At 40.7% G+C, this 14,717-nt stretch overlaps 1 protein-coding gene across 1 annotated transcript in view; it reads right to left on the reverse strand.

The window, feature by feature from the left end:
* gnas (GNAS complex locus) overlaps positions 1–10,724 on the reverse strand; it is a 46,158-nt gene extending 35,434 nt beyond the window's left edge. The window contains exon 1 of the mRNA XM_049023147.1: positions 10,043–10,724. Within this exon, the coding sequence (XP_048879104.1) occupies positions 10,043–10,298 (256 nt within the window). The 5' untranslated portion in view covers positions 10,299–10,724. The remainder of the gene's footprint in view (positions 1–10,042) is intronic.
* Positions 10,725–14,717: the final 3,993 nt, after the last annotated feature.

Genomic DNA, 14,717 nt, shown 5'->3' on the forward strand with positions numbered 1-14,717 from the left:
TCCAAATTGTCAGATCTCACCCACATTTTTATAGAGTCATCTTTAATTCTGCAGCTAATAATATGAATATAAATACACGTAAAAACACAAGTCTGATCTGCCAGACTTAACATCAGACACATTTACATTGTAATATGTTTTTTCCTTTTTTATTTAATTACATGAAAAGGGGTGGAATTATTCAGATTAATAGATTACCAAATAGAGATGTGCATTATCGTTCTCATTATAGACAAGTCTGCATTTTTATCTTTCGTTAATATCATAATTTATTCAATTCATCTTCTATAATGGCTTATCCATTGTAAGGTTGCCTGAATCCCATCCCAGAGAGCATTGGACCAAAGTCTGGAGGCACCTTAGACAGGATACCACCATTTATTTCATCAGTTAAATGTAGTTTACCCTGGAGTAAGGCATCAACAACTATGTTTAACAACATTATGTAAACGGGTACATAAACATGGAAGTGAGAGGGGACTATATAAGGATATGTGAAATTATAATTATATGTCTAGTAAATAGGGGGTGGCATGGTGGTGCAGTGGTTAGCACTGTTGCCTCACACCTCTGGGACCCGGGTTCGAATCTCCGCCTGGGTCACATGTGTGTGGAGTTTGCATGTTCTCCCCATGTCGTCGTGGGGTTTCCTCCGGTTTCCCCCCACAGTCCAAAAATGAATGGATGGATGGATGGATGGATGAATGGATGGATGAATGGAAATATGTAAATATGTTACAGAAGGGGAAAAGGAAATGGGCAACCAAAGGTACAAGTTCAACACAGAGCAACAATGTCATTGATGAAGGTGTCGGCATCAGCACCGGTGCAACACCTAACATGGTCTTCAAGGATTAATGTTGCCCAATTTGATTAGGACGATGGCAGTAGGACCCTGTGAAGTACTTTGCCTTCATTGATCCACTAAAATATCTGTGTAAAAATGCTGAACCAGAAACCATCAGAGATGCTTCGGTGGAACCTCAACAGCAAAGCCAACACGCTTAAGCTACAATGATAACGTCTGATCATTCGAAATGAATCTCTTATTACGGCCTTATTATTCTGTAAAGGCTAGAAATCTGACAGTAAATCGGCTGGTAAATAAAGACATCGGAGCGACACGTCAAGGACGACAACGTAAGAGAATAACTTTTCTAGCTTCGTTACTCTCTTTCAGCGCAGAGCTCCACCTCTTCCCAGACTCACCCTGGTACAACGAGACACATGCTATTATAACTGGGGCTGCACTTTGACCTCCTTGTTTATTTGCAGCTCCCACCTAAGATTAGCCAATAAAATGAGTCATTTCCACGTGGGCGCCTGATAGGCCGGGATTCCCCAAATCTTTCATCTTATTGACATCCACTGAAATGTTTGCCTTACTGTTTCATTATGATGCAATTATTCATTTCTAAACCCCATTCAGAAATCACCAATAACTGAATATAAAACACTCTGTTTTATTAACAGATAAAGTAAAAACGTTTGTTTTGCAAGGGAATCCACTCAACGTTCATTTTTAAGCAGTTACTGCCATTGTAGGGGGCAGTTTCTCAAAATTTGTCCACACAAAAGACAGTCAAAGCGACGCACATGGTTCATATTGTTTAGCTGTGTCACTCCTCGAGAAAGACAAACAGTCAAAAAGCAAATACAGAGGGATTCTAGGCACAGCTGATTTCGGAATCGTGGGTACTTGCCTTATTTGCTGGTTATGCATTACACACAGATTTGTTTGCAGGCAAAGTAATGCAATGTGGCCAAACTATTACAGCCATTTACTAAAAACCACACTTCCAACTTTTCATATTACAAGGCAGACATACCTATGATTTACTATCTTGTAACTATATTGTCATGGATTAAAAGGAGAAAACACACAGCGGCTCAAGATTAGGAACGTACATGGAGAGTAGAAGCGAATTAATCATGTAGTGAAGTTTTATTCAATGAAAAGAATATGACCAAGCCTTGGGCTGTTTCGTCTCGCAAAGCATTATGGGTAAAGCCAGAAGGAAAACTGCTAACCGCCATTTTAACTGCTACCACAGAAAGCTTGGGTAGCTCTTTCCTAGTTTTCAGTACTGAGCTGAATGTTTTCCCTCATATTTAATAATGCCGGGCCGGCTGTTTATTTTTGGGACGGCCAGTCGTCTCTCCCTGAATGCATAGCTTCCACACCCACCAAGACAGAGCAAGGGCCAGCGGACTCTACTTCCCCCTCCTGTTCCAGCTTACGTTCTCCAGGCCACTGTCTCAAAGACAACCAGTAGGACATGCTTTCGAACCCCGAGCCCCCCTCCCTCGTGCGCCATCTTCTCATACTTTTCCCCACAAATAGTAAGTTATCTCAGACGACACCGGCATAATACATGGCAGCCATTTTGTGGAAGGACGCCCACCATGCATCCGCTGAAGATGTCAGGACTTATTCGTCCCCCTCGATATGTTTTAATGCCTCTGGATTTCTGATTGGACCTGAAATGAGATCTGGATGGGAGTTACGCTCCTATGTGAGGTTGTCATGTGATCTGAATGACCACAGGGACTCAGTTTAAAAAGTCATATGAAGGCTAGTGCCCTCATGTTAGCCGAGCTGTAATGCGGGGATTTCAATTTGTTCAGAAGAAAGAGCACCTCCTGCTGGTCAAACAATGTAACATCATGAAGAGCAATATTCATGACTATGCAATTATTTAACAGACATTGTTCCTTTGAAGACTGTAAATGGAGGAAGTTTTCATTTCAGAATAAGCAAACTTTTAAAGTTGATTAATCAAATCATGTTCTCTAGCATAAAAAACAGAACTAATCAGCTCTTTATCTCTGAAATAAGTCTATATTTGCTCAGAAAAAAAGATATTTAGCATTGGAACATATGAAACTGGAAGAATTCCATGCATTTCTTAAATTTCACCACAAGCTGAATTAATTGATTAACCTAATTATTTAAATAAGTGAAGTGTCGATTAGCCAAACAGGGCACGCTAGTGGTCGAGTCTTAAAACACATGGGTGTATTGGACGGTTGCTGCAAACGCTGGGGTGATTTCTGAAGAGGTTTTGAAACGGATAAGCTGACAGACTTCGACAGACATAAAATCATAGATTTATACCATGAAGATAATATGAATATCATTTAAGCGCCATTTAGCTGCCCTCTGCTGTGTCACATACGGGTTAAATGCAGAGGACACATTTCATTGTTGTGCACCATGTGCTGTGGTGTCTCAACAATGACAATTAATCATTTTCACTATTGAAACATCCCCACTGCCCAAGACATGCACCGTACATTTCATTATACATTACTGTACCGTATATTCCATTGTACATTTTTCAATATTAAAAAAAAACATTTGGAGTAGTTACTAACAGGTTTCATTGTAAACAAAACCTAGTAAGATGCCGTGACTAGATTCTACCTGCGTGCTGCAACCTTACGCAGCGAGAGCCCTTCCAGTACCTGCATGTGCAGACACTCCAGGCTGACAGTGAAGAATGTAATTATACTGGCAAACTCGCCTCATAGCTACGCTTAAGTCGACCACAACCATATTTCAGGTCACATTCCACAATTACTTACATGCAAGCCGTCTGAACGTAAGTCATAAAACTACATTAATACAGCTTCGGTTATAACTCACTGCACTGGCTTTTTCATATTTACGTTCTAGAGCAGCTGATAACTTAGTTCCTCAAAGGAAAAACACGGCCTAGCGCATTTAGCAGTCCTATATTCGTAAACTCAAATGTTAGAAAACGTTAATCAAATGAGGACAAGTATTGAATAATAAAGCAAGCAGTTGTTATCACTGTTTCGTTGCATATGGCAGTTAGCGAAACTAATAAAAAAAAAAAAAATATATATATATATATATATATATATATATATGATCCAAAGGTGAATCAACGTTTTGATAGAATCCTGATTCATGGATGCCCTACTTTAGCAACCTTATATGAGATACTTCACCTGATATGCACCAATAAATACCAAACTATAAAAATGTAATATAGACGAAGATACCGCGTATATAAAGCTGATAGAATTCAAATTCAAGAGCAGTTGCAATATGAATTCTGGCCAGCAGAGGACAGGCGTTCCACTTAAGGTGGAGATGGACACAAGAGTAGTATTCTTACGTTAGTTTAATAAGAGAAATTAGTCCTCCGTTAAAGGCTTAATGACCTTATGGCTAAGATTTAATACAGCTGAGGAAATATTTAGTTTGACCAAGTGCCACTGAAGAAAAAGGTTGCACTTACACAGTAATTGACATAACAGATACTAGATTATATATCAGATTGTAGTAGCATTAGCCTCTTTGGTACCTAATGTTACAAAGCAACCTTTCAATCTGTATCTTTCTGCGGCTCATGCAAAACAGTGCAGTGTTAGCATAGCTCAGCATATATAACCTTTGCCTTAAAAATAATTAACCTCTTCCTAGCTACACGTTCACTGATACACAAATTCTCTTGACTATGCTCCCACAGCCTATTAACATGCGGAGCTTGTTTAGAGTCAGTAATATATTGTTGTGGGAGTTATTTATTTCTATGAAAGTTCACTCTCCAAAGAAAGACAAACCTGGTGTAAATCGTGAAGTTATTTTATGCTGTTTTTAAAACGGTCCAAAATCCAATTTTTCCAATTAGACTGAATGCCCAGTGAAATTAAAATTGTAATGGAGAAATAAACATCTGTCCGAGTATGTTGATGAGTCAGTATCTTTGATGCAAATTCCCAGCAGCCAACTGCTGCGTCATCCACCACCAGCACAAGACCGTCTGATTTTGGACTCTAAAGAGGACCTTTGCAAATGATGACACCTACTTCCTTTGGTCTGCGAAAAAGCTGACTGCCCCTCTCACGGTTTGCAAAAGTTCACCACGGACCAGAAAATGCTGGATTTATTCGAAACAATAAAATTCACGTAAACCACACAGTACTTAGCACAAACACGGCATGTATCAAATCGATCTGCTACAGGTGATCCTTCATGTGAACCCATCAATCTCATGGCGTTATAGACCCTTGGAAGTTAAATCGCTCAGGCAGCTAGGAGCAACATGGACAACATAACAAGGAACGCAAAGGATTCTGGGTTGAATGAGTAAAACAAAACAACAGGATCATTGGCTGATCTGGTAAGAATGGAGAGCTAGGAAATTCCATTTGGTTTGCTGGTATTTTCCAAACATTATAATATTTCCAACTTATATTTCTCTTTATTTTGTATTTTTTCCTTACAGGTATGTCTAAAATTTGACAGAAGCTAGACGTATTATAAAAGAAGCTAAGAGGCGAATTGCAAATAAACTGTATAAAACAACGTGTCATGCAAAGCTTTTTGTATGAATAATGGAATGTGTTTGAATAATACCCACAGAGAGCAGAGAGATAACTCTGAAATAGCTATATGCATTAAAAGATGCAGTGATCAAATTAACTAATTAAATTAAATGGTCGACTTAGACAAAATTGAAGAACAAAAAAGACAAAACCTCTGTCAAAACAGGGATGATATTCGACATGGTGCTTAACATAAAGGCTTCAATCAAGGCCCCAGGAAGGTTCCTGCAGTTGTACCTTTGTTCCATATTCCTAGCACAAATTACATATCCGGCAACATAAATAGGTACAAACATAAAAAGAGTGTCTCGACAAAAAAGGGCCGCCTAAACATAGTGAATGTGAAACCTCTGATATTCTTATCTATAAATAAAAAAAAAAGTGCTTAGCTCGCCGTTCTTGTCCCCATCGCAGAGACTTTTGCAGATACAGCAGCGCAGGGGTTTGTGCCACCGGGCAAATTATTTTCAGGACAAAGCAATTAGCAACATTGCTAATCGCAAGTGTTTGTACATCAGTAAATTTTAGTGTCAGACACCGCTCACAAAGGATATCAATGTACACCATCTGGTCATAAGATACACAAGCACTGAAAGGGTCGGTTCTTTAAGCAGTGCTTAATTTAACACTGTTAGCTTCCAACTTTGCCTGATGACAAAATAAAAACGGCTTTCTTTGTGAAAGAACGCACAATGCCCCAGGGGATTCGAAGGGCACCGTGGATACGACCGCTCCTTAAATTTCAAATGACATGAAAATCTGGTTTGTTTACAACTGGAAAGTAGCTTGAGCACGAATGTCACCATTTTAACGTCAAATTCCGAGCACTTTAACCGATTAGGCTGCTTTCGGGTGTCAGTGTGGGTCTTATGAAATGGCTCACATTTCCCTGCAAATGCTGTGCACTGAATAAAGGAGAAATAAGATAGATAACATGACATCAGCCTTAATCAGGATTGTAATGCTCCAAGATTCACACTCCTGACATACAAGGTGCTTGTTCTATTATCTGCATGTTCCTCTAGTTGTCAATGGTACTGCTTTGTTCGCAGGACACTGGATGTCTAGTTGAGTTGCTCCAGGAATAGCAAAAACAAAATCATGTGGTAGAAGGTTTTCCACACATGGCACTTCTGCTGGGGGTGTCTGTCCTGCCTTTTGCAAGAATCACACAAAATCTCAGCCAATGAACATAGTCTAAATACCACAGCAGTTTAGCATCTTGTGTCAAATTAGGGCACCAGAATTATGGGTCCTGGACATATCAGGTGCAGTAAAGGTGACCTTTGCTGTCATTCTCTTACCATTGGACCTACCTTCTACCCCAGAAGTTCTCAAGCTGCTCGCCTCACTAGACATTACACATCCTAGCCACCTACTGGCACCAACTGAACCTTATGTTTGGAATGACTGAGGTCCCCAGAGGAGTTTTCAGAACCACTGTCCTTCACCACCAACACTTCACCCAGGGCTTGGTCTTACAGGAAGATGTTGGACAACCTTTATTTTATTCTAATAAATACCACACGTCCTCTCCTTCAACTGGCTCTGCATGATGCAACTTCACTAGTGCATCTTCTGCGTAGAATCAAAATGCACAAGATGCAAGGAAGATTGTACGTTCCTGCGCAAATCGTCCTCACCCTCCTACTTCATCGCACCCCACTCCTATTTTCTGCCTTCCCCTCTCCCACGTGTCACCTGAGCAGCCGATGCATGCCGTCCCTGCTGGCCAAGACATGAGAATGAGTGTCCAATCGCCCACCCGCCTCGGCAGAGCTGGGAACTGGCCACGGACACATCTCCAGCCACCGGCAAGCTGTCGCAGCGCCTTGCTTTACTTCAGCAAATTGCATAACCGTCTACTCTCCACCCGTTTATTTTTCATAACGTTATTTCCCACTCTTTTCTTCAGCTACCAATTCCTGCTGTCATTTTTTCGCTCATTTGCTCTCTTGAATCCTGCATTTAGAGTTTTTTTTTTTTTTTTTTGATTGATCAATTAATATCTACACTTGGCTCTTGAGAAGGACTTGGCCTAAGCTTTCACCACCCATCGTGGTTTTTCCACAGCACGGCATGAAGTGCACAAAAGGATTTAATTAAAGAAAAATGCACAGTTCGCCCAACACCAAGTTAGTGACCATGAGCAGTATTCTAGTACAGTAACTGCAAATATCCACATAGGAAACATTTATTGAAATGATCTCCAATAATCTTCCTGTTTCTGCTGGTGTGTCTTAAACCTATGAGGAGAAATGTCAATGCTGTACATCATTGTTTCTCAGCCCAGTCCTCAGAGACCCCCCCCAGACAGTCCACATTTTGGCTCACTCCTAGCTGCCAACCAATCAGGAACACCGAATCCCTGGTTCAGGTATGCTGGGTAACTGGGTGGGAGCGAAAATGTGGTCTGTATGGGGGTCTCTAAGGATTGGGTTGAAAAACACTGCAGTATATAAATCATGGTGTATTTTTTCCCCCTCATTATCAGGGTAAGTTAAGAAATTAAACTGTCCAAGAGAGACAAAATGTCAGTGTCTGTTTATACTTCAGTTTTGACTAAATGTCCTGAGAGTCCCCCCACCCTCCCCCAAACTGAGTTTTCCTACCCTGAATATAAAAAAAACGACAAAACATTTCATAAACCTTCCTCTGCTCTGCTTTTTCTCTCCGCGTCTCCGTCCACCATCCACGGGCATCCAGGCCTGCCCACATCTTCCCACAGGTCGCTCGGTCTCCGCTGCCCCATGTCAGCGTAAAACCACTCCGTCACATTCAGAAATACACACAGTAAATGAATTAATTAATGAAGCCCAGGCTGGATGGTGGTGGGGGGATGTTAGCGATCTGTGGGGACCATGATTGGGACACGGGGGAATGCAAACAGCTCATAGCTCACAGGGATCCTTCTGTTTACGTCTTCTTTAAGTTATGGGAGTTTTTACTTTCCATTGTTTCGACCAGTTTATCTTTTATTTCTGCCTTTTCCATACTTGTCATTTGCCTTTCTTGCCTCTCAGTACACCTCTCTCATCTCGGCCGGCCAGCTTACTAATGACATTTAATTCACTAGGGGTGACAACGGATGGCAGAATCATCACTTAGCCGAAAACTACAAAAAAAAAGATACATACATTAGTTCCAGATTTGTTCCTTCAATTAGCCCCCTCCCTAATTAGCCCCCCTCATTTGTTTCAAGAACATCTGACGGGAAAAAAAAAATCATCTAGGTCATTAAAATCAGAGCAAAAATCATATTTAAAATACATTTGACTTTTAGTTTTCTAAGGGTTTAATTTGATTAACCGAATTAAACGCTTATTGCAGTTCGATGAGTTTTTACTTAATGGGTAAACAACTTTTCAGTTTATTCATATAACTATATATTTAGAAATGCCATTTAAGTTATTTGCTCAAGGTATGAAAGAACATGCCTTGAAGGGGGGGTTATTCTAGGATTTGACTACTGAGGGGGGCGATTGTGGCTGGGGGGGGGGGTCCCCTCATAATAAACATTTCCGGAATTTTACGATATGTAAAGCCTGGGAAAATCGCTACATGGCTCTAGAAACGCCTTTGCCTTGGACTAGGGGCATAGTTAGAGATGAATGGATAGGGGGGCTGAGTCTTTATTGGGGGGGGGGGGGGGGGCGATGACAAACATATTTAATATAAAAAGCTATTGATGACTTAAGCCAATAAATACACATTTATTTGGAGGGGGGGTTGTAAAAAATATTTGGGGGGAGAGGGGGCCTAAAATGCGGCCAACGACTCCCCTGCCTTGGACGAAGAACATATAAAATTCAACTGATAGTAAAATAGTACCAATGTAAAGGATCAGTTAGTACATGAGGTGAGGGTATCTGTTTGTGGTATCGACAAAGTTTTTGGCTTAGAACCCTACGGCTGTGCTTCCAAATCAGAGGATGTCCAAGAACAATTCGTTTCATGTCCTTTGAGAAGTACAGCGCGATGTTTCAGTTAAGATTCCCTGACTTGTCAAACAATCACATAAAAAAAAAATTTATTAAATCAAAGACAATACATCTTCGGCGCAAGTAAGCATTTTAAGAAGATATTTCATAGCGTATCTGTGTTGGAAGATGTATCTGCAATGGCAAAATAAGTTCTTTCCCATAAGATTTGCAAAAGACTATTTAACTTTCCTACATGGAGTTAGGCTAATGATTTTTTAATGTTTGTGTTAAGAACCGTCACACAATACAAACTCTGGTCTCAAAATGCTGAGTTTCTTGTCACCAAAAGCTGGGCCTGGGGGGGGGGGGGCACACATAAGCAATAATATGCCCCGTTAGGAAGTCAGTTTTCCATATTTTCTCATCCCTTTTGCCATTTCTCCCCTCTTTTCCCTAGCTAACCACCTGCGAACGAGACATGAGCAAATGAGAGGATGATTAAATTGAGACAGAATGACTCAGAATCTCAGAACTGCGCTTCATGAGGGCGAGCCCCCCCAATAAAGCGAGGCTGAAAAGGGGCGCAATCACCGCTATAAAGTTTCACTTCCACTTCCAACACGACATAAAGCAAAGCGAGCTTCAGCAAGACAAGCCTTAAGAATGACTGATTCAGGCGAGGGGGTGGACTTGTTTGCCTGGCGCCGGCGGTGCAAGGTTGAAAGACAAGCTTGGGGCTCCATAAATGATCCACTCACCTAAGAGCAGCAGCCTGTGCGTCTGTTTGTACTCCCTCTTCTCCGCTTTGAGGGTCTTGTCTATGTTGCGGCTGCGCTTGTTTTCAGCCTTGATGCGGGCTCTCTCCTCCACCCTGCGCCGGTCCCGCGTCTGCGGATCGCTGTCCGCCTGTCCGCTCTCTCCATCTAACCCGGCGCCGGCACCCGTCCGTCCAGCATAGGTAATCGCAGACTGGGGTCCTATTAACCTGGATCTCAGGCTATAACACATCCCCATAGCTCTGGGCCGGTGTCGGGAAAAAAACCGTTATCGTTAGCTCAGCTGTCAGATGTGCTCATTGACGGGGCGGAAATACCATAATCGCGATGCTATAATCCAGGGGATCGGGTGGGAGGGTGAGTTGCACGGTACCGAATAGCCAAGAAGCGCCGTCCACTCCACCTTGCTGGGCAACCAGCTGTCCAAACTCCCGTCCCAAGGTCTTTTTTTTTCCTCCCCCCGCACCCCCTATCCTCAGCTCTGACTCGAAATCCAACCCCTTTCGTCGAGCCCGTCTTCCGTTTCCTGATTAAAATCTACAGATGGAAACACGACTTTCCTGTCCGAGACGGAATGGCTTTCCTTTTGCCCCTCATCTCATATGGCTCGCCCTCTTTTTTTATTTTTTTTTCTGTCTTCGGCTTAAAGAAGTGCCCGGGGGGGGGGGTGTCAGAAAAACAGCACTGCGAGCCACGCTTCGCGTCACGTGACCCGCAAACGCAAACCCGTGTCAGGCTTCATGTTGCGGTACGCGGGTTATACACCTCGGCACGCTGGCTGCGGACAAACTTTGATTCTCTTACTAATATTGCAATTTAAAATCAATTTAAATCGTTAATTTAAAAGATAACTACATGTAGGCCTAGGCTACTTTAAATTGTTCTTTCGAACTCTATTTGCATGCAGAAAATACATGTGGTTATTCTTTTATTCTGGCTTCATTTTAGGTTTAGAACCTAACTAACCGTGACATGGAAAATTGAGTATTTTTTCCTTATATAATACTGGTACTATCCCGCGTCATACTCGTTAGTAATATTCTTAAATACGCTTATATTATAGCTGTATGGTCGCATGTTACTGTTAATTTTCTTTGTAATTTGGTGACTCAACTTGGAACTATTGGAGTCAGATCTTGAATAAGTTTTACCTACGAAACACCGAAAATGAAGGTAAAGGTAGAATAGGCTACCTTTTAAACGCCAGCCTGCCTAAGTAGCTGTGTATTTTCACGTAAGTTGACCTTAGTAGACTATGCATCTGCAGATGTCTGTTTATTCCTTCTTACTATACACTAAACAGTATTTCCGTCGTATATTTTTGTTAGCTAGTAATATGGTAAAAGTAACTCCAAATTTCAAATTGAACTCCAAATTTTTATATGAGAATATTAGGTTGGCTTATACATTTTATGCTTATTTTATATACATGGTTTTACATGGGGATAATATGCTAACAAAATTAACGCAATATCGTTTTTCATATAGCAACTTCTAAACTAATCCGGTAGTAAATAGTCTTTCCTTTTTGTAAATGATGAGTTTTGCGATCAGTGTGAAACGTTGCCGTAAATGTAAATCGTCCATATGTGCATGATTTGCGCCCGTCATTTAACGCTCATTCAATTTTGCACCGAAAACATGTGACCATGGTGTGAATGTCTGGACGTTACTGCAGAAATGTATACCATGATTAAAGCCTAAATTTCTAAGACACGACGTTGTTACTTGAACTATGCCGTTTCTCAAAACTACATCAATACAAAAATAAATTTGTAATTATAGGTCGCCTCCTATGGTCTGATAACGGACGATTTTGTAGTATTAACGGATGCATTTTGCTTAAGGTTAGGATGATTGGCCTTATAAAACGGTGACGGTTGAGAGAAGTGTACTTTCGTTTTTAATGTTGAACTATGGAACAAGCCGCGTCATTGCAAAGTTTACATCTACTGCTCAGTGGTTACAGGTGTTTAGCAATAACGACGTGAAACCGAACTGAATTCGCTTCCATAAGTTTGAAATATAATACAACTTTCTGAAATAGGCCAAATTAAACAGTGCAACCATTAAATGATTAAAATGTGTTTCTAGCCTATATAACTTAAGATATCCTATTAATATCCCTGTCACAATCCTATTTGAAAACCATAGGCTATACAAACTTACTGTATTATGAGTGTCCTTAGTAATTTTAAAGTCACAAGCAACAGCGATTGTTCCAGGAATTCGCAGTGTTTATTCTCGTAGTTGACATGTTTATTCAAAACAACGTACGGGCCTGTCTGTTACCCACTTAAGCGGATCTCACTCGAGAGATACAGCTTAAATTAGTTTCTCTGGAGTCCCTCTTGGGACTTAAAACATCCATCTCTTTAGCCTCACAAATCCTGGTATGTCTGCAGGCTACCACCGAAAACGCCAAGTTACACTGTTATTTTAAAGCGACCCATAACTATAGTTTTAACCAGTTGTACAGCAGGTTCATGGGAGTAATGGGTGAAGTATCACATTGACTGCAGGAGAACTTTCTGGGAGGTTTAATGATGAAATAAAATCAAAGATCAGAATCAGTTGCAGAATCAATGCCTTTATAGCTATGCCAAATTTGAGTTTTTCCACTAGATTATGTTGTGATTGTGGTTATAGTGTCTGGTATGGGCCTAGATAAGTTAACCATTCAAGTATAGCAACCATTCATATTAAATCGCTGGTAAACTATGAAATGAGTAATAATTACTTAAAATATACTATTAGTAACGTGGTACTAATAACACCACTGTCGCAGGTTTGATTACCTTTGGGGGCAGAATCTGACTCTAGTGTCACTTGTAAAACTTTGATTTAGGGGGAAAAAATAAAGCAAATGTGAGAAATAACTCGATCGCTGCTGTTCAATGAAATACAGTCCGTACTGCTACAAGGCGTAATTTCACATCGGCAAAATGCTCTAACGCGGCTTACGTATTATACCCAAGTCTAATACTATGCGGAATAGCATTTGTATGATTTTCAGTAGTAGAGAAAAGCTCAGTGTGAACTACATATAATGCGATAGTCCTTACGATGTTTGCACGCAAGACCAGCTGTCCAAGTGAACAGAAGCTTAATTCGGTTCTCTTAAGTGAGTCGGTCGAACTGTTTTTCCATCCATCATCCTACTGGATGCATCCTAATGAGATCATCCATCCTAATGAGACTCATATGTGCACTCACACCTACGGGCAATTTAGCAACTCCAATTAGCCTCAGCATGTTTTTGGACTAGGGGGGGGAAACCCAACAACGACATGGAGAGAACATGCAAACTGGAATGTAACCGAAGCAGAGATTCGAACCCGGGTCCCAGAGGTGTGAGGTAATAGTGCTAACCACTGCACCACCATGCCTCCCCCGACCTGTTTTTCAGATTTAAAAAAAATCCATCTTTTTGTAGCCTACGTCCATGCACTGCGCAGGTCAAAGTATTAGGTTCTAAAAATCTAAAAACATTTGAGAAATTAACATATAAAACACACAGCTAGTTTATTATTACGATTATTATCTATTTTTATCACTTTTAATATCTATTTTATTGCAGCTGTGCATGGGTTTAGATTCTTCCCACGATCCCAAGATATAACGTTCGTCTGAATCGATGACTTTGTTGCCCTTAGTGTTACTGAATGTTGTGTGTCTGTATGTGTGTGACTGGAATCCCATACAAGATGTATCTGGTCCACTGCGAACCTGACAAGATATTGCAAAACACAAGCGTATAGAAATTGTTCATTTAGATCTGTATTCTTTTTTAATATATCTATAGCGGTTTTTTTGTTTGGAACGTTTTTTACATGGTTATCGTGTTATAAAACAATATCGAAAAGCACCTCCATAGCTGAACTCTCTGTACTGTTGTATTGTATTGTATTGTTTGCAGTGAAATTCCTTCTTATGCTTAAAAGAATCTATCCATCCATTATTCCCTCTATTTATGTATTCTCCTGTTCAGGGTCGCGTGGCGTGTTGTGGGGAACATCCCAGACTGTACAGAGCTGATATAATTATTCTGGCCCGCTAGATGGCACAATTCCTCACTGAGTCTCATTTTATGTAAGAAGGTTTGCATGCCGAATGCCATGTAATGGAAGGGAAAGAAGGACAGGGAGAGCGTCTCTCCTGCACCACTCAGTCAAGTCACAAGTATATCCATCTGCCGAGATGCGTTCAATTACATGGTCTAAACATACCAGGAGCCAGGTGGCAGAGGACTGTGGTATTTCAATCCCGTCCGATTCCTAGACAGAAGCAGAAGTCTTACTTGCTGAAAAGCTTGATATATGCATGCTGTAGGCCTGTACTGAACCCTTGTAATTTTCCCAGCTTGCAAAACCAGGAAAACAGGGCACAAACAGAGGAGCTTCTGTTAGGTCATTAAATATTCATTATCTTCCCATTTGGGAATGTTACATTTTTATAGGTTTAAATATTTGCTGCTCTTTGTTGGTAAATGGATAACCTCACACAATGCTTATTAAAAAAAATAAAAAATCATTAATAAAGGTGTGCAATTATGACCATCAAATAATATGAAGCCTGAAATTATGGCACTTTTTTCTAGAAAGTTCTTTTTTTGGAAAGGACATCCAGCAAACATAAAGACTTGTTGTGTAGAGTA

Source organism: Brienomyrus brachyistius, chromosome 8 (genome assembly GCF_023856365.1).
Source record: "Brienomyrus brachyistius isolate T26 chromosome 8, BBRACH_0.4, whole genome shotgun sequence".
Lineage (NCBI taxonomy): Eukaryota > Metazoa > Chordata > Actinopteri > Osteoglossiformes > Mormyridae > Brienomyrus > Brienomyrus brachyistius.